The sequence below is a fragment of the Oncorhynchus nerka genome, linkage group LG17 (genome assembly GCF_034236695.1).
Source record: "Oncorhynchus nerka isolate Pitt River linkage group LG17, Oner_Uvic_2.0, whole genome shotgun sequence".
Classification (NCBI taxonomy): domain Eukaryota; kingdom Metazoa; phylum Chordata; class Actinopteri; order Salmoniformes; family Salmonidae; genus Oncorhynchus; species Oncorhynchus nerka.
This window is the reverse complement of record NC_088412.1, coordinates 14,931,008-14,956,304: the sequence shown is the minus strand read 5'-3', so window position 1 is coordinate 14,956,304 and position 25,297 is coordinate 14,931,008. Positions and strand designations below refer to the sequence as shown.

General features: G+C 42.3%; 1 protein-coding gene across 3 annotated transcripts in view; it reads right to left on the bottom strand.

The window, feature by feature from the left end:
* Positions 1-25,297, bottom strand: part of LOC115144802 (ATP-binding cassette sub-family C member 8-like) — a 165,653-nt gene that overhangs the window by 57,767 nt on the left and 82,589 nt on the right. For all 3 annotated transcript variants that reach the window (XM_065002992.1, XM_065002993.1, XM_065002994.1), the window contains exons 15-19: positions 24,535-24,607; positions 24,291-24,396; positions 11,493-11,525; positions 2,359-2,400; positions 1,963-2,061 (exon numbers count right to left, since the gene is read on the bottom strand). In XM_065002992.1, the coding sequence (XP_064859064.1) occupies positions 1,963-2,061; positions 2,359-2,400; positions 11,493-11,525; positions 24,291-24,396; positions 24,535-24,607 (353 nt within the window). The remainder of the gene's footprint in view (positions 1-1,962; positions 2,062-2,358; positions 2,401-11,492; positions 11,526-24,290; positions 24,397-24,534; positions 24,608-25,297) is intronic.

Genomic DNA, 25,297 nt, shown 5'->3' with positions numbered 1-25,297 from the left:
TAAAACAACCCCAGTGTCGGTGTTAATAATCAGAGTTGAACGATAAACACGTCCATCTTTATCATAATTCCCAGAATGGTCTATTGCAGGTTGATTTGTAGAATTGTATGTTTCAATATCTATGTTTTTGCATGCCTATTGATTGATTAATTAATCTTAAAATATATATAACATATATTTTTCTAAACTTTTGTAATCTGTTACTTATTTCCCCCGTTACTGAAATATTTGTTCCAGTTTAGATGTTTAAGGTATTGTCGTATCTTAGCCTTCTCAACCCTGGCAGTCTTTCTGAATGCAGGTGACTAAAAGTCCCAAATGTGGGCTTTCCCCACTCTGGCTGGATTCCAATAGGAATTTCACATCCCTTTGCAAGTCATTATAATGTGACTTGTAGGCCTGATATTGCCACTGTATTAGGGTTAAACTAGGCCTTCAAAAGGCTCTACGAAAAATGCATTTTTTAAATCAATTTTAATGACAACATATTCACTTTATGGATGGTACTGGTAACCCTGGGAAATATGCAAATAAGGCTTAAAATCCTACAGCATGGCTATTCAATTCTGTTCCTGGAGGGCAAAAACACTTCTGGTTTTAGATGTTTGTAGGGTTCGTCAAAGAACCCTCCCATTTATGGTTCTTTGGAGACCCTAAAATAGTTCCCCTATTGCATCGTTCTCAAGAACCTTATTCTGTTCCAGCTTACACCTTTATTTTTAAGAGTGTAGGCTAATTCATAAAAATATTTTTCTCCCAAAGTTGTCTGTCTGACCATGTGCAGCATGATAAATGCAGACTGCGCTGATCTCTGTCGCTGATCTCTGTCGGAGCCCGCAGCCCTCAGCATATTGGGCAGACTACAGATCGTTTGGCCCTGGGGTGGTTATTAACCCACATGCTTCCCAGCCGAAGCAGTTCCGAAGAGTTACAGCATATATTATGAAGACATTTTGTGAAGTTTTTGTTCACTTTGGACTTCAGTAAGGGCACACCATTTATTTTCTGAAGGCCAGCAGAAGTTTGGGAGCCGACGTGTACTAAGACTCTATTCTTCAATAAAGTCTTTGTTGTAATTCAACGAGAGACGACTTGTTTTCATGCACATTTTCTCATTGAGAAATACTACAACATCTTAGTTAGATGTAAAATTGCACGACTAAGATCTCCTCTGAAAAAACGTCAAAATTTGATTACATATTTTTTGCGTCCACGATCAGCTCCTGTGCTCTGAGAAACAGAGAGGGGGAGGGAGAGAGAGAAAAAGAGCGCTTGCTCAACCACTTTTCTCAGAGTTGAACGGAGAGAACTTCTGTGAGTGTAATGTTTACTGTTAATTTTTATTGTTTATATCACTTTTGTTTATTATCTAGTTAGCTTGCTCTGGCAATGTTAACATATGTTCCCATGGCAATAAAGCCCTTAAATTGAATTGAATTGAGAGAGAGGAGAGAGTGAGTGGAAAAGTAACCAGTGTGAGTAGGTAAACACTATTCTTTTATGCGTCTCCACACCAACAGAGAAAAATCAGGGTTCCGTGAGATAATATTTTCTGCAGCTAGCCTATTAAGCCCAGAGAGAGAGGAGCGTAAACACAGGCTTCCTGCTCTTCTGGGAAACCATTTGTCATTAGGATTTTTAAAAAGCATGTGTCACAGTGCCCATCCAGTGGCAGGGGAAACATATGGTGTTCGGCCGCGGGTGGGGGTTTGTGGCTGGGTGCTAGGGCAGATACAGTTCTCAATGACAAATGAGGCAAACAGAGATTCAGAATGGCCTGAATCAGAGGTCAAGTAACCCTTGGGCCTTGGGGGTCCATAATGCATCACTCTTTACTGTACTGTACTATAGAATTCCAGTAGTTAAGATTTTTGCTGTAACTTTACATACATTTGTACAGTGTAGATACCATGTTTCACTTTTGTTCTAATGGTTTACAAGTCATTTCTAATCAAGTCTCACCTGGGTTTGATCATGGGCATTTCGAAGGTGATGTTCTCCACTAGCGTCGCATTGAGCAGCCAGGGCTTCTGGGAAGCGTAGGCCACAGAGCCTCTCTTCCTGGCAAGATAAACACAGGGAAAACAACTGACCACTGCCTGTCCAGGGATACAGCACTACTGTCATCCAAAGTAGCTGTTGCCACATATTTATTTTATACTTTGTCACAAGGTCTGCAGTGAGCGAGGTAAAGTGGTAAGTGTTCAATAACAATGGAATAGCAAGGTATTATCTTGCAGGCAATTACTTCAATGTATTGACTAGATACTGGTTGTATTCTTTTATATTGTGATAACAGTGATATACAGCATCTCCATAGTGACCATCTGGTGAAAGGAGTCATGTGTGTGTGCTTACTGGATATCTCCATCATCAGCAGCATCTTTGTCTGATGTGGGGCTGCAATGGAAAATGTGCACGCGCACACACACACACACACACGCACACCGTTAGCCCAAGTAATGTCTACAGTCACCATCACAAACCAAAACAGGGCTATCATGTTGCCTTATATGAGCAGTAGCAGAACATCTATCATTAGATCTAAGTGTGTCTATAAATACAAAACCTTGTATTACTTCCTGTTGTTTGCAGACTCCTCAACTGGGTGCTCTGACGCACTGTGAGTATAGAGGAGTTGTTGAGAAAAGCTGAATACATGATGCCTAGATTTGCTGTTGATGTATGTACTCTGTTATTGTGCCTTGGTGCAGTTGTGGTATATTATGTTGTGTATTTGTGACATGTTGGGCGCGTTCGAGCGGCTCACTTTTGTCAAGTGACCATCGTTGGCTTTCAAAGTGTTGCATTATGGGGACAAAAACTGCCTGACTTGCGTCTACATGTCGACTGCATGAACTTTTTTTTTTACATAAGTCATGTGTTCAATAGTCATGACGTTTTTGACTGCAGTCGACTTTGAGTTTCTGCAGTTGCTTTTCACCAACTTCATCCTGCAGCCATCACCTACATTGTGGGAGGCTCTATAGCCAACCAATCATTAGAGTGTTTTTGTTTGACGCGCGTGAACGTGACCAAAGATGTGACTAAAACGGTAACTGTAGAAACGGCCCATGGTGGAATAAATTGGTGGAATAATCCTTTAATTCATGGCCACTTACTCAGCTGGGCCAGGGGCGCTTTAATTAGGTTAGGTGGCAATGACCGACAGATCTCATCCCCATAAAAGGAGGAAACCGCCATCGCCTGATCTCGCTGCTTTCTCTTCCTTAACTCCGACTTCTCCAGAAGTTCTGTGCGTCCATGAATCCACCGACTCTGTTACCTTTCATCTGAACTATCTGTTGCGATCGGTAGAGTGGGCCATCAGTTATTGTTTGTAGTTATTACCGCGGAGCGCGGCTTCAAACATATTGTGTAATGTGAATTGTCAATGATCACGGCCCTACGGATCCTCATAGGCCAATTATGCAATCGATATGGTTAATATGTAATGAAATTAATTACATGTACACATGAAGACAATTGAAAGGGTGGAATGAAACACGTCATTGTTTGCTAACTAATGGGGATTATAGATCGAATAACCATTCACTGTTTGTGTTCTTTCATGATTATGATAAATAGTTACGAGCCTAAATGACTCACGGATGATTACTATTGACTTCTTAATAAACTGGATTGTTGAATTCCCTAATTATGTTCATGCTTGTTATGATTTGATCTTTGTGATTATGAATTTGATCGGACACATGTTATTTTGTTTCCTTTGTGATGCAGCACAGACTACTCAGTAAATATACCACTTTATGGTTAAAGGAATTCCTACCTCAGTCTCATCCATTCCTCTGTCACCTGACACGTGACCACCTGTTCACCTTCACTGTCAGTCATCCTACCTGTCCAGCTACCCACACAGATTCCACTAATATTTCAGTAACCAACCGCAATGGCAACACTGCCATGTTGCACTGAGCTTTGCTGTTGCTAAACCACGTCAATAGCTTGGTGACCATACAATATTCATGTGAATATTTTAAAATCTGCATAAATTCATGCATAATTAATTTTACCAACACAAAAAGATCCCAACTTGTCTCGCGTATTTTGATTTGTCGACATTTGGAAAGTTTACGGAAAAATGTTCTGTTTCCATCAGACCTATAATTCCGATTGTTATCCAACATGCTTTACTCGCATAAAAAAGTTGGCTGGAAACCTGGTGACTGTCCAACTTTTGGCTGTCACAGATGCACATCCCCTGACTTCATTCCAGACTTTCGTCGGTGGCTTTCACCTTACCACTCAAATGCGCCCATAGTGTAGGTTGTGACAATTGTGTAGGTGTGAGGTATTCGTGTAATAATTAAAAGATCAAGGAGAATGGATGACAGGAGCTCAGCCTGTCCTTGAGAGAAGGGGAGGAGGAGCTAGAATATTTTGCTGTGTTGTTGATAGGCCCTGCATGGGATGCATATCTAATTATACTGAACACCACAGACATGTCCTAGACAGGCTGTGGTCCACCACAGAAAATTGGCTAGTGTTGATTTCAGTGTAACATTTATTGTGTTGATTTAGGCGTTACCTTAACTCTGTAAGTGTTAAATTAACTCAGTGGTAAAATAACCCCAGTGTTGGTGTTAATAACAGTGATGAGTGTGATTGTGTCAGTTCTACTCTGTGGATAGTAAAAACGTTCCCATCAAAACCATGCCTGTCATTATCAGATTTCCCAGCATGCTCTACTGCAGGTAGATATTTTTAGGATTGTTCATTGACTGATTGATTAACACTATGTTACACAAAGATAAATAACAATATTTTACGAATCCAATCAGTTAGTTAGATTTATTGCACCTGTTACTGTAATGGTTGTTCCAGTATAAATGGTTTAGGTAGTCTCCTCACAATGTTTCTAACCAAGTCATTCTGAATGCAGGTTGCAGGTGAAGAAAATTCCAACTGTTGGATGTTTTGACTCTAGCTGGATTCCAATAGGAATTACATCACTTTACAAGGCAGCATAATTTGACTGTCAGGCCTGATGTGGCTTGTAAACCAAGAGGTTCCTAACACATCTGTGTTAGGGTAAAACTTGGCTATTAACTTCTTGGTGACAGGGGGCAGTATTTTCACGTCCGGATGAAATGCATGCCCAAATTCAACTGCCTGCTACTCATACCCAGAAGATAAGATATGCATATTATTAGTAGATTTGGATAGAAAATACTCTGAAGTTTCTAAAACTGTTTGAATCATGTCTGTGTACAACTTATTTAGCAGGCGAAACCGAGGACAAACCATTCAGAATTTGTTTTTGAGGTCACTCTCTTTTCAATGGGTTTTCATTCGGAATCCAGATTTCTAAGGGTCATTCTTGCAGTTCCTATCACTTCCACTGGATGTCAACAGTCTTTAGAAATCGGTTGAGGTTTTTCCTTTGTGTAATGAAGAAGTACGGCCATCTTGAACGAGGGTAACTTGAAGTGTACTGTTAGATAGAGGCGCCTGACCAGAAAGCATGCTGTTTTCCTCCTGTATTGAACACAGATCATCCCGTCTTCAATTTGATTGATTATTTACGTTAACAAATACCTAAAGTTGTATTACAAAAGTAGTTTGAAATGTTTTGGCAAAGTTTACAGGTAACTTTTGAGATATTTTGTAGTCACGTTGAGCATGTTGGAACCGGTGTCTTTCTGGATCAAATGCGCCAAATAAATGGACATTTTGGATATATATCGACGGAATTATTCGAACAAAAGGACCATTTGTGATGTTTATGGGACATATTGGAGTGCCAAAAAAGAAGCTTGTCAAAGGTAAGGCATGAATTATATTTTTATTTCTGTGTTTTGTGTCACACCTGCAGGGTTGAAATATGCTTCTCTCTCGTTGTTTACCGAGGTGCTATCCTCAGATAATAGCATCGTTTGCTTTCGCCAAAAAGCCTTTTTGAAATCTGACATGTTGGCTGGATTCACAACAAGTGTAGCTTTAATTTGCTATCTTGCATGTGTCATTTCATGAAAGTTTGATTTTTATAGTAATTTATTTGAATTTGGCGCTCTGCATTTTCTCTGGCTTTTTGGCCAGGTGGGACGCTATCGTCCCACATATCCCAGAGAGGTTCAACTAAAGCATTATAATATATTTAATGTACTGTCCTAAAGAGTTCAAGTGTAATGATAATATATAGAAGTGTTGTACCAGTTTAAGTGGTCTATGGTTATGTTAATTCAAGTTTGAGCATGTCTGCTGCTAGTCCTGAAGTCTTTGTAAAAGCGTACATAAGAACATGTGTCAGTAAAGACTTGTTAATGTAATGTTTAATCCAACGTGAGTGACCTTGTCAAGTGATACGGACCTCTTTGCGTAATGGTTAAAATACTATGAGGTGTTACTACAAAACAGTATAAAGTGTTAATTCCCTAAAACTGACAAAATGTAACAGTGTCAGCACTAAGCACAGTGTTAATTTAACAGTGAAAAGTGTGAACCAAGTATACACTGGTCCAGTGTTAAATCAACATGACAATGTTCAATTTAACTTGCTGTGAGTGATTAAACAGTGGATTAGGTGGGGTGGTCCCTGGAGATTAAGGGGTGAATCCTAAAGTCCATTTAAATAACAATTTCACTTCACACCTGAAGGATTCGGACCTGAAGTTGGGAGTAAGGTGTAGCAGTGAGAGAACATTTACCTAATAACATCATAAGTGGAGCTTGTGCTGAGGTCTCATGTGGGACACTAAGCTCAGATACCAGTCTACGGTCTACAGATACCAGTCTACTGTCTACAGTGTAGACTTATTAATAATTCACATTATGCATGACCTGTAAAATCACTTTGTATAAAAAACACAACTGCATTATTGCTTTAGTCTCCCAGTCCCTGCACAAAATAGTAATAGCACTGCCTCAAAGGGACGAAGTACAGAGACACACTCATTTCTCTTTTGAACTACTATGCACTGCTGCCCATCAAGTGTACACTAATTATATTTCTGACACTACCTCATACACAACCACATCCCCTAAAATATCTAAGAGGTTACTACACTAACGGTCATCTGGGATGCAACAGAGCAATCACGGGTTAGCAGCTATAACCTTGGTGTTCTTGATGTGATGCTTATTAAGAACAAAACCTCCCTCTCTACAGATCTCTAAAGGAAACCTACAGACCGAAACACCCTCCTTAGAGGGGACAGCTTTCATCCTTGTCCACTTATCAAAACTCTCCCTGTAAGTCCATTCAGCCGCATCGGAAGAATATGCCGCTCTGATGCTTCTTACCAGAGACAGTCCACAGACCTCACACAAAAGGTTGAATGAAAGAAGGTACAAAGACAAATATTGACAGAGGTCAATATATCTCAAATATATATATATATATCTCTCTCAAACTATGAACTCTTGCAGTTACAGAAGTATATATATTACAGAAGTTTAGTATAGCTACTCTGCTGTAGGGTGCGGAGGGAATAGTTACACTGTTTATATTCGGTCATGTCGGTCATGCCTTAAGATCTGGATCAGTGAGCACCGCAGCAATATACGCACAGGTGAGACAAAATAAACCCGGTTGCTGTTCATTTGGAATATAAATGGTCAAGATGTCACACCGGGGAGGGGACACAGAGGAATCTTCTTCAAAGTGAATCTTTCTGGCTCCACAGGCTCAACACATTGTCTCCTCTTGGCCTTAACGAGGAGTTCGACTTGATGGCTGGGTGGCAGTATTGAGTAGCTTGGATGAATAAGGTGCCCAGAGTAAACTACCTGCTACTCATGCCCAGAAGCTAAGATATGCCTATTATTAGTAGATTTGGATAGAAAACACTCTGAAGTGTCTAAAACTGTTTGAATGATGTCTGAGTATAACAGAACACATATGGCAGGCAGAAACCTGAGAAAAAATCCAACCAGGAAGTGGGAAATCTGAGGTTTGTAGTTTTTCAACTCTTTGCCTATCCAATATAGTGTAAATGTGGTCCGATTGCACTTCCTAAGGCTTCCACTAGATGTCAACAGTCTTTAGAACCTTGTTTAAGGCTTCTACTGTGAAGGAGGAGGGAATGAGAGCTGATTGAGTCAGGTGTCTGGCAGAGTGCCATGAGCTCATTCAGGCGTACACCTGTGTGAGGTAGCTATGTTCCATCGCATTTCTAAAGACAAAGGAATTCTCCGGTTGGAACATTATTGAAGATTTATGTTAAAAACATCCTAAAGATTGATTCTATACATTGTTTGACATGTTTCTATGAACTGTAATGGAATTTTTTGACTTTTCGTCTGGCCTGAGCGTCGTGAATTTGGACATAAATTATGGACTTTATCGAACAAAACAAACATTTATTGTGTAACTGGGATTCCTGGGAGTGCATTCTGATGAAGATCATCAAAGGTATGTGAATATTTATAATGCTATTTCTGACTTCTGTTGACTCCACAACATGGCAGATATCTGTATGGCTTGTTTTTGTGTCTGAGCGCCGTACTCAGATTATTGCATGGTGTGCTTTTTCATTAAAGCTTTTTTAAAAATCTGACACAAACGTTGCATTAAGGAGAAGTTTATCTAAAGTTCCATGCTTAACACTTATATTTTCATTAACATTTATGATGAGTATTTCTGTAAATTGAGGTGGCTCTCTGCAAAATCCCCAGATGTTTTGGAAGCAAAACATACTGAACGTAATGCGCCAATGTAAACTGAGATTTATCGAACAAAACATACATGTATTGTGTAACATGAAGTCCGATGAGTGTCATCTGATGAAGATCATCAAAGGTTAGTGATTAATTTTATCTCTATTTCTGCTTTTTGTGACTCCTCTCTTTGGCTGGAAAAATGGCTGTGTTCTTCTGTGACTAGGTACTGACCTAACATAATAGTTTGGTGTGCTTTCGTCGTAAAGCCTTTTTGAAATCGGACACTGTGGTGGGATTAACAACAAGTTTATCTTTAAAATGTTGTAAAATACTTGTATGTTTGAGGAATTTTAATTATGAGATTTCTGTTGTTTGAAGTTGGCGCCCTGCACTTTCACTGGCTGTTGTCATATCGATCCCGGTAGCGGGATCTAAGCCATAAGAAGTTTTTATTAGTTCCAAAATGTCCAAACTACTGTTTTAAAAAAAAAATCCTAATTGAATAGTGTGTTTTTATATATTACTGTAAATATTGATCACATTCCTTGTGTATGGTCATATACAGTATATTCGGAAAGTATTCAAACCCCTTGACTTTCCACATTTCATTACGTTAGCCTTTTTCTAAAATTGATTTTTTTAAATAATCCTCAACAATACCCCATAATGGCAAAGCAAAAACAAGGTTTTTAGACATTTTTGCAAATGTATAAAACAAAAAAAATGGAAATATTAAATTGACATAATTATTCAGACGCTTTACTCAGTACTTTGTTGTAGCACTTTTGGCAGCGATTACAGCCTCGAGTCTTGTTGAGTATGACACTACAAGCTTGGCACACATGTATTTGTGGCGTTTCTCTCATTCTTCTATGCAGATCCTCTCAAGCTCTGTCAGGTTAGATGGGGAGTGTTGCTGCACAGCTATTTTCAGGTCTCTCCAGAAATGTTCGATTGGGTTCAAGTCCGGGCTCTGGCTCGGCCACTCAAGGACATTCAGAGACTTGTCCCGAAGCCACTCCTGCGATGTCTTGGCTCTGTGCTTAGGGTCATTGTCCTGTTGGAAGGTGAACGTTCACCCACATTCTGAGAGCTCTGGAGATCTCTGTACTTTGCTGTGTTCATTTTTCCCTCGATCCTGACTAGTCTCCCAGTCCCTTCCGCTGAAAAAACATCCCCACAGCATGATGCTGCCACCACCATACTTCACCATAGGGATGATTCTAGGATTCCTCCAGATGTGACGCTTGGCATTCAGGCCAAAGAGTTCAATCTTGGTTTCATCAGACCAGAGAATCTTGTTTCTCATTGTCTGAGAGTCCTTTAAGTGCCTTTTTGGCAAACTCAAAGCGGGTCTTCTTGTGCCTTTTACTGAGGAGTGGCTTCCGTCACACCACTCTACCATAAAGGCCTGATTGGTGGAGTGCTGCAGAGATGGTCGTCCTTCTGGAAGGTTCTCCCATCTCCACAGAGGAGCTCTGGAGCATTGTCAGACTGACGGGTTCTCGGTCACCTCTCTGACCAAGGCTCTTCTCCCCCAATTGCTCAGTTTGGCTGGGCAGCCAGCTCTAGGAACAGTCGTGGTTCCAAACTTCTTCCATTTAAGAATAATAGGCTACTGTGTGCTTGGGGACCATCAACACTGCATAAATGTTGTGGTACCCTTCCCCAGACACAATCCTTTCCCGGAGCGCTATGGACAATTTCTTCAACCTCATGGCTTGGTTTTTACTCTGACAGGCACCGTCAGCTGTGGGACCTAATATAGACAGGTGTGTGCCTTTCCAAATCATGTCCAATCAATTGAATTTACCATAGATGGACTCCAATCAAGTTGTAGAAACAGCTCAAGGATGATCAATGGAAACAGGATAAACCTGAGCTCAATTTCGAGTCTCATAGCAAAGGATCTCAATACTTATGTAAATAAGTAAGGTCTTTCTGTTTTATAATTTTAATACATTTGCAAAAATGTCTAAAAACCTGTTTTTCGCTTTGTTATTATGGGGTATTGTGTGTAGATGGATGAGGAAAAAAACATATTTAATACATTTTAGAATAAGGCTCTAATGTAACAAAATGTGGAAAAAGTCAAGGGTTCTGAATACTTTCCGAATGCACTGTATTTTTATACATTGTGAACCTAATGTTTCATATTTTTACCTCCCAGGAAGTGATGTCACTGAGTACTGCCCCTATATATGAGACCTTCCACCCCCACCTGAGATATGGATGCCTGATGAAGACTTCAGGTTGTCCTAGTAAATAACCCGGGAGCATGAGTAGCAGCGTGCAGCATTTTCCTTTGTTTTTCAGTCTGGGTGAAACACATGTATTTATTAATTACTCTGGTAACCCTGGCCTGCTGAGGGATTACTGATGTTTCCTGAATTCTGTCAGCAGGTACACACACAAGCATGCTCGCACGCAGGCACATACACAAACAGCTTAGCATAGTACAGAGTTGAGTGTTTTATTAGAGAAAATAGCAGAGCAGGACAGAGGGATTATCCAATGACAGGACAGGGACACCAGTGTGTGTGTGTGTGTGTGTGTGTGTGTGTGTGTGTGTGTGTGTGTGTGAGTGGGTCATGCTGTGAGTGATATCATTGATGGATGGAAAGTTGAGCTGTTGTGACAGGGAAGCATTGCATATTCAAATGTATCCTGCTGTGTGTGTGTGTGTGTCTGTGTGAGAGTGAGTGAGAGAGTGTTGCCAGAGAATTAAACACTGCGTATGGCCTACTGGGAAATGCCTTTTAAACGTGATGTTGATGTGCTGTTTATCAGTGACTCCTGATCATATTGCGCCAACCTGGATTACCCCTAGAACTATGGCAATGTTCCTGTGATTCAACACATTCACATACCTGTCATCTCCCTCTGAGTCCAGGCTGGGCAAACTGCAGACAACAGAAAGGGAGGAGAAAAAAACAGAGGTCAATATATCTCAAATATATATCTCTCAAACTATGAACTCTTGCAGTTACAGAAGTATATATATTACAGAAGTTTAGTATAGCTACTCTGCTGTAGGGTGTCAGCAAATATAATTACAAGTCTATCCTATTCGTCTATGGCAAAGATACTTATTTGTTTCCCCTTTCGTCTGTGTCTGGTTAGCTAGTTACATGATAGCCTGGTCTTCGTCTGTCTGGTTAGCTAGTTACAGGATAGCCTGGTCTTCGTCTGTCTGGTTAGCTAGTTACAGGATAGCCTGGTCTTCGTCTGTCTGGTTAGCTAGTTACAGGATAGCCTGGTCTTCGTCTGTCTGGTTAGCTAGTTACAGGATAGCCTGGTCTTCGTCTGTCTGGTTAGCTAGTTACAGGATAGCCTGGTCTTCGTCTGTCTGGTTAGCTAGTTACAGGATAGCCTGGTCTTCAGCCAGCATGGAACAAAACTCCTACGCAGTTAAGTCAACACATCCGTTGGTACTGCTGTGCGCCACATCACATATGCCAAATAGGTGACTGTAATATATACTTTTATATCATTGATGCATTTTAAATGTTGTTTGTTGCTTTGTGTATCACCACATTTGATTGAGATTATTTTACTGCAACACTGCATCCAAATTGCATGACATAGGTGTATCAAAGAGCTGTCAGTCAAGGTGAGATCATGAATATAAGCTCCCCTCCCACTCAGCCTGTCTTTTCAAACTTCCTGGTCGTTAGCCATGAGAGAAAATGTATTATTTATTTTTTTGCCCATCGACCACCAACCCTTTTGGGAGGACAAATATACACATTGTTTTATAGGTTTTTCTTTTCTTGTTACATGTACATTCTGCACACATTTTACAGTAGTTACATAGCAAGAATAAAGTCATTTGATATTTTGATATACATCACATCTGGATAGATAGTACTCATACATTGTGTTTTCAGTCATAACTATTGTAGAAGATGAGCTTTTAAACTCACCTCCAGGCAACTCTCAGTACATCCCACCTATCACCTTAACCCCACCCCTCAGCTACTCTCAGTCCATCCCACCTATCACCTTAACCCCTTAATCACCTTATGCTGGCTGGATTGCAATAGCTATTACATATCATTTTGCAAACCAGCATAATGTGTCCTGTAAACCAGGGATTTCCAAACACATCTGTGTTTGGGTAAAACTAGGCCATCAAAGTAAGGCCTTGTGGTATATGTATTGTCATACATGTTAATGATGGCATTTGCTTAGGAACTCACCTGGTGAAAGCCACAGACCTCTTACGGACAGGGTCTATTTCTCTCCATTTCCACCTGACTGACGTGCCCAAAGTAAACTGCCTGTTACTCAGGCCCAGAAGCCAGGATATACATATAATTGGTAGCATTGGATAGAAAACATTTTGAAGTTTGTAGAAATGTTAAAATAATGTTTGAGACTATAACACAATTGATATGGCAGGCGAAAAAACCAACCGGTAATAAAAACATTTTGAGCTCCCAGGATCTTATAATGGAAAGCTATGGGTTCTATGTAATTCCAGCTCCCAGATTGCAATTCATATGGCTTCCACTAGATGTCAACAGTCTTTGTTCATTGTTTCAGACGTGTTTCTTCAAAAATGAGCAAGAATTTAGAGTTTTTGTACAAAGAGTCATGGTATAATATCAGTCTGTTGGAACGCGACGAAGAAGGCACTTTTCTACTGAACATAATTCTTATCGTATAAAATATTATAGCTTATTTACATTTTAGGGTACATGAGGATTAATAAGAAACAGTTTTACTTGTTTGAACAAAGTTTAGCAGTAGCTTTTTGGACTCCTTTGTCTGCATGTTGAACGAGTGGATTACTGAAATCCGTGGCGGTTATAAAGAAGGATTTTATCTAACAAAACAACCATTCATGTTGTAGCTGGGACCCTTGGGATTGCAAATCAGAGGAAGGTCTTCACAAGTAAGTGTTTATTTAATCGCTATTTGTGATTTTATGAAGCCTGTGCTGGTGAAAAAATAGTTGAAAAATACGTTAAAGTGGGGCTCCATCCTCAAACAATTGCATGGTATGCTTTTGCTGTAAATCCTATTGTAAATCGGACAATGCAGTTAGATTAACAAGCTTTTAAACTATTTAAGATACTTGTATGTTCATAAATGTTTATTACAATTGTTTATTTGAATTGGGCGCCCTCCAATTTCACTGGATGTTGTCGACAGGTGTCCATTAGTTCAGAAAAATGATTTCAATAACCATGTCTCTGTCACTAACACATATAGTCACGGGTGGTAACTGCAATTCACTCTGGGTAAAAGGAACACTGGGAAATATGCAAATCAGGCCTTACACCACACAGTGTTAAAACAACTCCCCAAAATTATTTACAATAACACTACAGTGGTTAATTTTGATACGTTAACCGCTGTTAGGACTAAGCCAAGTGATTACTCTACAGTAGAGCTAATCTAACACCACAATCAAGTTAATTTGAGCACTTTAAGAGTTGAATGAAGAACACTGCAGAGTTAAATCTTTAACACTTTCAAAGGTGTTATTTTAACACAAGTACAGTGGGACTCATGTGTTCACTGAAAATAGTGTACATTTAACACTTTTAGAGTTAACTGTACACCATTGATTTTGCTGTGCAGGAGACAGCTGTTTGAGTACACCTGGCACAGTTTGAACTTCCCCAGGCCAGTAGACAGCTGTTCGGGTACCCATCCTAGGCACAGTTCGAACTTCCCCAGGCCAGTAGACACTACTGTTGTATTTTTAGCCTTGACCAGTTGACATGTTCCTGGGTCAGTGTTTCTGATGAAGTGAGATCATAGCCAGAGAAGTGAGAGCTGAAAATCCAGTATCAGATTACCCAGCCTTAATTCCTAACCTTAACCATTAGGAGGATAGGAAACCATCTGACTCTAGGGGCATCTTCTACATTCTGTGTTTTCACACCACCAGAGATTTCAAATGGCTGCCTGTCGGGGGGACACAGCCAGGGAACACAGCTGTCACCAAACATTCCTGAAGACTGACATGTAAGAAACCGACAGTATCACACACACACCCATAGGAATCCCACCCAGTGGACTACTTTAATATAGTGGTAGCATGGTGGAAGCCCTCAATGGCGCTGCCCATGGTAAAACGGCCATTTGGCCACTAGAAGTCTCTACCGTTCTCTATGACACACATACACAAACATATATACACACACACACACAAACACCCACACACACACAGACACACACACTCCCCTGAGTCCCCTGAGCAAGGCAGTTAAGCCCCAACAACAACTGCTCTGGTATCCCCCTTCCCCCCTCCGTTTCCCGGTCTAAAAAAAGCAAACAAACAATGTGAGGTAGTGTATTGAGGAGGTGTTAAGACTAGAATGAGCTATGAGGATCAATGTCTTTGTGACTGCAGGATAAAAAACACAGACAGCAACTGAGGGCCACTAAGGCCAACTGACACTGTACTGCAAGTTACTATCACGTTATGCCAACTGACATGGTACTGCAAGAGCTCCCGAGTGGCGCAGCGTTCTAAGGAACTGCATCTCAGTGCTAGAGGCGTCACTACAGACACCCCTTGCCAAAGACTCCAGCCACCCAAGCCATAGACTGTTCTCTCTGCTACCATCCGGCAAACGGTACAGGATGATCGGCTCTTGGACAGACAGGTTCCAAGACATCTTCTACCCTCAAGACATAAGACTGCTAAATAGTCAGTTAATAGTACCTGAACTATCTGCACTGACTCCATCTTGCACTGACCCTGCGCACATCCACTAGACTATAGATACAGTTGAAGTCGGAAGTTTACATACACCTTAGCCAAATACATTTATACTCAGTTTTTCACAATTCCTGACATTAAAACCTGGTAGAAATTCCTCGTTACGTCAATTAGGATTACCACTTTATTTTAAGAATGTGAAATGTCAGAATAATAGTAGAGAGAATTATATATTTCAGCTTTTATTTCTTTCATCACATTCCCAGTGGGTCAGAAGTTTACATAGAGTCAATTAGTATTTGGTAGCATTGCCTTTAAATTGTTTAACTTGGGTCAAACGTTTCGAGTAGCCTTCCACAAGCTTCCCACAATAAATTGGGTGAGTCAGGTTTGTAGGCCTCCTTTCTCGCACACGCTTTTTCAGTTCTGCCCACAAATTTTCTATAGGATTGAGGTCAGGGCTTTGTGATGCCACTTCAATACCTTGACTTTGTGGTCCTTAAGCCATTTTGCCACGACTTTGGAAGTATGCTTGGGGTCATTGTCCATTTGGAAGATCCATTTGTGACCAAGCTTGAACTTCCTGACTGATGTCTTGAGATGTTGCTTCAATATATCCACATAATTTTCCCTCCCTCATGATGCCATCTATTTTGAAGTGCACCAGTCTCCCCTGATTTGCACTTTTTACACAAAAGTACGTTCATCTCTAGGAGACAGAACACATCTCCTTCCGGAGCGGTATGATGGCTGCGTGGTCCCATGATGTTTATACTTGCGTACTATTGTTAGTACAGATGAACATGGTACCTTCAGGTGTTTGGAAATTGCTCCCAAGGATGAACCAGACTTGTGGAGGTCTACACTTTTTTCTGAGGTCTTGGCTGATTTATTTTGCTTTTCCCATGATATCCAGGAAAGAGGCACTGAGTTGGAAGGTAGGCCTTGAAATACATTCACAGGTACACCTCCAATTGACTCAAATGATGTCAATTAGACTATCAGAAGCTTCTAAAGCCATGACATCATTTTCTGGAATTTTCCAAGCTGTTTAAAGGAACAGTCAACTTAGTGTATGTGAACTTCTGTACGTCTGTAAACAATTGTTGGAAAAATTACTTGTGTCATAGACAAAGTAGATGTCCTAACCGACTTGCCAAAACTATATTTAACAAGACATTTGTGGGGTGGTTGAAAATGGAGTTTTAATGACTCCAACCTAAGTGTATGTAAACTTCTGACTTCAACTGTATATAGACCTGTATATAGACCTGGGGCGGGGGCGTATGCCTTATGGCTAACGAGACATGGTGTGATGGAAGAAACATACAGGAACTCAAATCCTTCTGTTCACCTGATTTAGAATTCCTCACAATCAAATGTCGACCACATTATCTACCAAGAGAATTCTCTTCGATTATAATCACAGCCGTATATATCCCACCCAAGCAGACACATTGATGGCTCTGAACGAACTTTATTTGACTCTTTGCAAACTGGAATCCATTTATCCGGAGGCTGCATTCATTGTAGCTGGGGATTTTAACAAGGCTAATCTGAAAACAAGACTCCCTAAATTTGATCAGCATATCGATTGCGCAACCAGGGGTGGAAAAACCTTGGATCATTGTTACTCTAACTTCCGCGACGCATATAAGGCCCTGCCCCGCCCTCCTTTCGGAAAAGCTGACCACGACTCCATTTTGTTGATCCCTGCCTACAGACAGAAACTAATAAAAGAAGCTCTCACGCTGAGGTCTGTCCAACGCTGGTCCGACCAAGCTGACTCCACACTCCAAGACTGCTTCCATCACATGGACTGGGATATGTTTCGTATTGCGTCAGATAACAATATTGACGAATACGCTGATTCGGTGTGCGAGTTCATTAGAACGTGCGTTGAATATGTCGTTCCCATAGCAACGATTAAAACATTCCCAAACCAGAAACCGTGGATTGATGGCAGCATTCGCGTGAAACTGAAAGCGCGAACCACTGCTTTTAATCAGGGCAAGGTGACTGGTAACATGACCGAATACAAACAGTGCAGCTATTTCCTCCGCATGGCTATCAAACAAGCTAAGCGTCAGTATAGAGACAAAGTAGAATCTCAATTCAACGGCTCAGACACAAGAGGTATGTGGCAGGGTCTACAGTCAATCACGGACTACAAGAAGAAAACCAGCCCAGTCACGGACCAGGATGTCTTGCTCCCAGACAGACTAAATAACTTTTTTTGCCCGCTTTGAGGACAATACAGTGCCACTGACACGGCCTGCAGCGAAAACATGCGGACTCTCCTTCACTGCAGCCGAGGTGAGTAAGACATTTAAACGTGTTAACCCTCGCAAGGCTGCAGGCCTAGACGGCATCCCCAGCCGCGCCCTCAGATCATGCGCAGACCAGCTGGCCGGTGTGTTTACGGACATATTCAATCAATCCCTATACCAGTCTGCTTTTCCCACATGCTTCAAGAGGGCCACCATTGTTCCTGTTCCCAAGAAAGCTAAGGTAACTGAGCTAAACGACTACCGTCATCATGAAGTGCTTTGAGAGACTAGTCAAGGACCATATCACCTCCAGCCTACCTGACACCCTAGACCCACTCCAATTTGCTTACTGCCCAAATAGGTCCACAGACGATGCAATCTCAACCACACTGCACACTGCCCTAACCCATCTGGACAAGAGGAATACCTATGTGAGAATGCTGTTCATCGACTACAGCTCGGCATTCAACGCCAAAGTACCCTCCAAGCTCGTCATCAAGCTCGAGACCCTGGGTCTCGACCCCGCCCTGTGCAACTGGGTACTGGACTTCCTGACGGGCCGCCCCCAGGTGGTGAGGGTAGGCAACAACATCTCCACCCCGCTGATCCTCAACACTGGGGCCCCACAAGGGTGCGTTCTGAGCCCTCTCCTGTACTCCCTGTTCACCCACGACTGCGTGGCCACGCACGCCTCCAACTCAATCATCAAGTTTGCGGACGACACAACAGTGGTAGGCTTGATTACCAACAACGACGAGACGGCCTACAGGGAGGAGGTGAGGGCCCTCGGAGTGTGGTGTCAGGAAAATAACCTCACACTCAACGTCAACAAAACTAAGGAGATGATTGTGGACTTCAGGAAACAGCAGAGGGAACACCCCGCTATCCACATCGATGGAACAGTAGTGGAGAGGGTAGCAAGTTTTAAGTTCCTCGGCATACACATCACAGACAAACTGAATTGGTCCACTCACACAGACAGCATCGTGAAGAAGGCGCAGCAGCGCCTCTTCAACCTCAGGAGGCTGAAGAAATTCGGCTTGTCACCAAAAGCACTCACAAACTTCTACAGATGCACAATCGAGAGCATCCTGGCGGGCTGTATCACCGCCTGGTACGGCAACTGCTCCGCCCACAACCGTAAGGCTCTCCAGAGGGTAGTGAGGTCTGCACAACGCATCACCGGGGGCAAACTACCTGCCCTCCAGGACACCTACACCTCCCGATGTTACAGGAAAAGATCATCAAGGACAACAACCACCCGAGCCACTGCCTGTTCACCCCGCTATCATCCAGAAGGCGAGGTCAGTACAGGTGCATCAAAGCTGGGACCGAGAGACTGAAAAACAGCTTCTATCTCAAGGCCATCAGACTGTTAAACAGCCACCACTAACATTGAGTGGCTGCTGCCAACATACTGACACTGACACTGACTCAACTCCAGCCACTTTAATAATGGGAATTGATGGGAAATGATGTAAAATATATCACTAGCCACTTTAAACAATGCTACCTAATATAATGTTACATACCCGACATTATTCATCTCATATGCATACGTATATACTGTACTCTATATCATCTACTGCATCCTTATGTAATACATGTATCACTAGCCACTTTAACTATGCAAACTTTGTTTACATACTCATCTCATATGTATATACTGTACTCGATACCATCTACTGTATCTTGCCTATGCTGCTCTGTACCATCACTCATTCATATATCTTTATGTACATATTCTTTATCCCCTTACACTGTGTATAAGACAGTAGTTTTGGAATTGTTAGTTAGATTACTTGTTGGTTATTACTGCATTGTCGGAACTAGAAGCACAAGCATTTCGCTACACTCGCATTAACATCTGCTAACCATGTTTTTTGTGACAAATAAAATTTGATTTGATTTGATTTGACAACATATACACATTTTCTCACACACACTACAGTGACACTCCCACAGAAAACCCACACACATTCACTACATACGCACACAACACACACACGCACTTCCACGTTGTCTCCGTGCTGTTTGTCACTACTACCTGCAAATCTTTTGGGCTTTTTACTCTTAATAACCATTAATAACCATTAATAACCATTAATAATAATCAAACTCTGTATTGAACAAGTTTATCAACGTCTTAGTTTTGTCACATTACTTTTTTAATTTATCATTTTCACTCCGGACGCTTTATCTGGACCTTCTCCGCAGGACCTTCTCGTAGGACCTTCTCCAGCCGAAAGAGCTAAGTAACATTATGCCTTCTCATTGCAGTTTCTGTTTACAGGAAAACTATCGCCTTATAGTGGGGATAGCAGAGTCGCAAACTCGACTACAGACACAATCGTTAGGCAAGGGCAATTGAAAAGTAGGAAAAATGATACAGCGTCTATGCCACCATTAAATCCAGGTAGGAGTGTTAATCCCCCTGCACAGTCCCGGCAGCCGGACAATTTTCTCATGGCTTCTGGGAAGAAACCCTATCGGCATGCTCAACAGGTGTCGCTCTATAGCCTATAGAAACTTTCAACCGGTTTTATGACAAATTGAAATTTGTTAAAAAACAAATGACTACATTTTTGTCTTTTGAGCTTCTAGTCATGAAATATATGCAATCTACTCAATCACTTTTTATAGCTACTGTTTACAGGCGTCCTGGGCCGTATACAGCGTTCCTTACGAAGTTTCCTGAATTCCTATCGGACCTCGTAGTCATGGTAGATAATATTCTATTTTTTGGTGACTTCAACATTCACATGGAGAAGTCCACAGACCCACTCTAAAAGGCTTTCGAGAGCCATCATCGACTCAGTGGGTTTTGTCCAACATGTCTCAGGATCTACGCATTGCCATAATCTTACCCTGGATCTAGTTTTGTCCCATGGAATAAATATTGTGGATGTAAATGTTTTTCCTCATAATCCTGGACTATCGTACCACAATTTTATTATGTTTTCATTCACAACAAATAATCTGCTCAGACCCCAACCAAGGATTATCAAAAGCTGCGCTATAAATTATCGGACAACCCAAAGATTCCTAGATGCCCTTCCAGACTCCCTCCACCTACCTAAGGATGTCAGAGTACAACAATCTGTTATCACCTCACATGAGGATCTAAACTTAACCTTGTGTAATACCCTAGACGCACCTCTGAAACCACAAAACATTTGTCAAAAGAAACTAGCTCCCTGGTATACAGAAAGTACCCGAGCTCTGAAGCAAGCTTCCAGAAAATTGGAATGGAAATGATACTCCACCAAATTGGAAGTCTTCTGACTAGCTTGGATAGACAGTACCGTGCAATATCGAAGAGCCCTCACTGCTGCTCGACCAGGCTACTTTTACAACCTGATTGAAGAGAAACGGAACAATCAAAAATGTATTTTGATACTGCCGCAAAGCTAACTAAAAAGTAGAATTCCCCAAGTGAGGATGGCCTTCACTTCAGCAGCGAAGAATTCATGAACCTCTTCGACAAAAAGATAATGATCATTAGAAAGCAAATTATGGATTCCTCTTCAAATATGCACATTTCTACAAAACTAATTTGTTCTGAGTCTGCAAAGAACTGCTAAGACCTAGGATAAATGGAGACAAGTTTTTTTTAACATGTATCTCGACACATTTACGAAAATGGCCTCTAAACCTGCCAACTGCCGACGGGACCCTATTCCAAATAAACTACTGAAAGAGCTACTTCCTGTGCTTGGCACTCCTATGTTAAACATAATAAACAGCTCCCTATCCTCCGATTGTGTAAAAATTTCACTAAAAGTTGCAATAAAACCTCTCCTGAAAAAGCCAAATGTTATCCCGGAAAATTATAAAACGAATTGGCCTGTATTGAATCTCCCATTCCTCTCAAAAAAAATGGAAAATGCTGTGCGCTGCAACTCACTGCTTTCTTGAAGACAAATAATGTATTCTAAATGCTCCAGTCTTGTTTTAGACCCCACCATAGTACTGAGACTGCACTTGTGAATGTGGTAAATTACCTCGTGTTCGTAGACTTTAGCATCACTTTTGACACCATAGATCAGCACATTCTTTGAAAAGTCAAATGAGAGCATACTCTGTTTCCGGTTTCTGTTTGATGACAACAGCCACACAAATACAACACCAGGTTGTTAGCCATTTCATTTTGCGATATCGAAAAATACATTATTGTTAGATAAACAAGGCTGTTCTCGACTGCTACAGTAATTTAAATTAAGGCTGTCGATGGCCGCTATAGGCTACAGTAATTTAAAGAAAGGCCGTCAATGGCCGCTATGGGTTCTATTAATGAATTTTGAAATGACAAAACATATCAGTAACATTCCACCCATGTTGCCATTAGAGGGCGCTTTGGTTATTTGACTGCAGGAAAGGGTACCAGAGAGTTGGTGCTAAATACCTTCTATGTTCTACAAGGTTAGCAACACTGAACTATGCATGAAAGCACCAGCTGATCCCAACGACTGTGTGATCACGCTCTCCATAGCTGATGTGAGTAAGGCCTTTAAACAGGTAAACATTCACAAGGCTGCAGGAGCCAGATCGATCACCAGGATGCGTACTCAGAGCATGCGCTGATCAGCTGGCAAGTGTCTTCACTGCATGTTCAACCTCTCCCTGACCCAGTCTGTAATACCTACATGTTTCAAGCAGACCACCATAGTCCCTGTGCCCAAGAACGCCAAGCTGTCTAAATAACTATTGCCCCGTAGCACTCACATCTGTAGCCATGAAATGCTTTAAAAGTCTGGTCATGACTCACATCAACACCATCATCCCAGACACCCTGGACCAACCCCACTTCGCATACCGCCCCAACATATCCACAGATGACACAATCGCTATTGCACTCCACACTGCCCTTTCCCACCTGAACAAAAGGAAAACCAACATGAAAATGCTGTTCATTGACTACAGCTCAGTGTTCAACACCATTGTGCCATCCAAGCTCATCACTAAGCTAAGTACTCTGGGATTGAACACTTCCCTCTGCATCTGGATCCTGGACTTCCTGACGGGCCGCCCCCCGGTGGTGAGGATAGGCAACAACAACTATGCCACGCTGATCCTCAACACGGGGGCCCTTCAGGGGTGCGCTCTTAGTCTCCTCCTGCACTGCCTGTTCACCCACGATGGCATGGCCACGCACAACTCCAACACCATCATTACATTTGCAGACGACACAATGGTAGTAGGCCTGAACACCGACGACATTGAGACCTGGCAGTATGGTGCCAGAACAACAACCTCTCCCTCAACGCCAGCAAGACCAAGGAGGGCCAAGCACACCCCCAGGAACAGGTTGAGAGCTTCGAGTTCCTTGGTGTCCACATCACTAAGGAACTATCATGGTCCACACGCATCAACACAGTCAAAAGAGGGCATGACAATACCTTTTCTCCCTCAGGAGGTTGAAAAGATTTGGCATGGGCCCTCAGATCCTCAAAAAGTTCTACAGCTTCTACAGCTGGTTCACTCCTTGGTATGACAACTGTTTGGCATACGACCGCAACGAGCTACAGAGGATAGTGCGTACAACCCAGTACATCACTGGGGCTGAGCTCCCTGCCATCCGGACCTCTATACCAGGCGGTGTCAGAGGAAGGCCCTAAAAATTGTCAAAGACTCCAGCCATCCAAGTCATAGACTGTTCTCTCTGCTACCGCATGGCAAGCGGTACCGATGCACCAAGTATGGAACCAACAGTATCCTGAACAGCTTCTACCCCTAAGCTATAAGGCTGTTAAATAGTTAGTTAAATAGTTAACCTAAAGCTACCCAGAAAGCTTCATTGTCCCTTTTTGCACTAACTCTTTTGACTCATCACATAAGCTGCTGTTACTGTTTATTACCTATCCAGTTGCCTAGTCACTTTATCCCTACCTATATGTACATATACGTATTTACTGAGTAAGTATCTACCTAAATTACCTCGCAACCCTGCACATCGACTCGGTACTGGTATCCTGTGTATATAGCCAAGTTATCATTACTTGTTGTGCATTTATTCCTCTTGTTATTATTTTTATATTTCTCTTGTTTCTCTCTGTATTGTTGGGAAGGGCCCGTAAGTTAGCATTTCACTCTTAGTCTACACCTGTTGTTTACAAAGCACGTGACAAATAAAATTGGATTTGATTCGATTCAAGAGCATTTCATATCGCTGAGAGAGGTAAACAGTCAGTCATCTGTGCACGGCTACCTGGCTCTCTGTGGACGGCTACCTGGTTTTCTGTGAATGGCTACCTGGCTCTCTGTGGACGGCTACCTGGTTTTCTGTGAATGGCTACCTGGCTCTCTGTGGACGGCTACCTGGTTTTCTGTGAATGGCTACCTGGCTCTCTGTGGACGGCTACCTGGTTTTCTGTGAACGGCTACCTGGCTCTCTGTGGACGGCTACCTGGTTTTCTGTGAACGGCTACCTGGCTCTCTGTGGACGGCTACCTGGTTTTCTGTGAACGGTTACCTGGTTCTCTGCGGATAGCTACCTGGAACTCTGGAGTCCATACACATTTCACCTATGACCTTTCAAATTGACATCATCTGAGCTCAGGCCACATGAACCTACTGTAATTTAATAGACATTCTTTATACTTTGGATGAGAAAGAGGCTTGTCAACCATTTAGTATGTCCATCCTACTAGTAGTTTACTGTTCATCCATCTATCTGTGACGTCTACGGTGTGAGTAGTAATTTCATCCAGTCTTACATGTTCCAGGTGACAGTCCCAGAGACTCTCTGCATTTCTCCCAGAGCTGCCAGCAACAGGGACGACTTCCCACAACCCACCTGACCCACGATCATAGTCAGCTGACCTGAGAGAGAGAGCGAGAGAGAAATTGGGTGGGAGAGAGAGAGTAGAGAGATGGGGGGATAGGAGGAGGGAGTAGTGATTCCTTTAATAGAGTATTGATGCCATGGAGTTTAACCTTCCTCCAGAAGCAGAGCCTTACCAAAGGGAACCTTGATGTTTACGTTAGACAGGGTGGGAGTCCCATCTGTCCAGGTGAAATATCCACTGGTTATCTGGAGAAAGAAACATTACACACATTGATCAAAGCAAATGTCAAAGACTGATTCCCACTGCTTTCACAAAAACATAATCTGACTGAGTAAGGAGTCAGCCAGGAGAGGGTCAGCAGTAAGCAGTCAGACAGGATATTGTCACTGGCAGCACACTGATGAGACTGAATGATAGTTTGAACTTCTATCTAGTTCTGCTACCTCTCACTCATCCTGAACCAGAGGTCTAGGTCCTCCTGGTCTACCTCTCACACACCCTGATCCAGAGCCCTAGGTCCTCCTGGTCTACCTCTCACTCACCCTGATCCAGAGGTCTAGGTCCTCCTGGTTTACCTCTCACTCATCCTGATCCAGAGGTCTAGGTCCTCCTGGTCTACCTCTCACTCACTCTGATGCAGAGGTCTAGGTCCTCCTGGTCTACCTCTCACTCACCCTGATCCAGAGGTCTAGGTCCTCCTGGTCTACCTCTCACTCACCCTGATCCAGAGGTCTAGGTCCTCCTGGTCTACCTCTCACTCACTCTGATGCAGAGGTCTAGGTCCTCCTGGTCTACCTCTCACTCTCCCTGATCCAGAGGTCTAGGTCCTCCTGATCTACCTCTCACTCACCCTGATCCAGAGGTCTAGGTCCTCCAGGTCTACCTCTCACTCACCCTGATGCAGAGGTCTAGGTCCTCCTGGTCTACCTCTCACT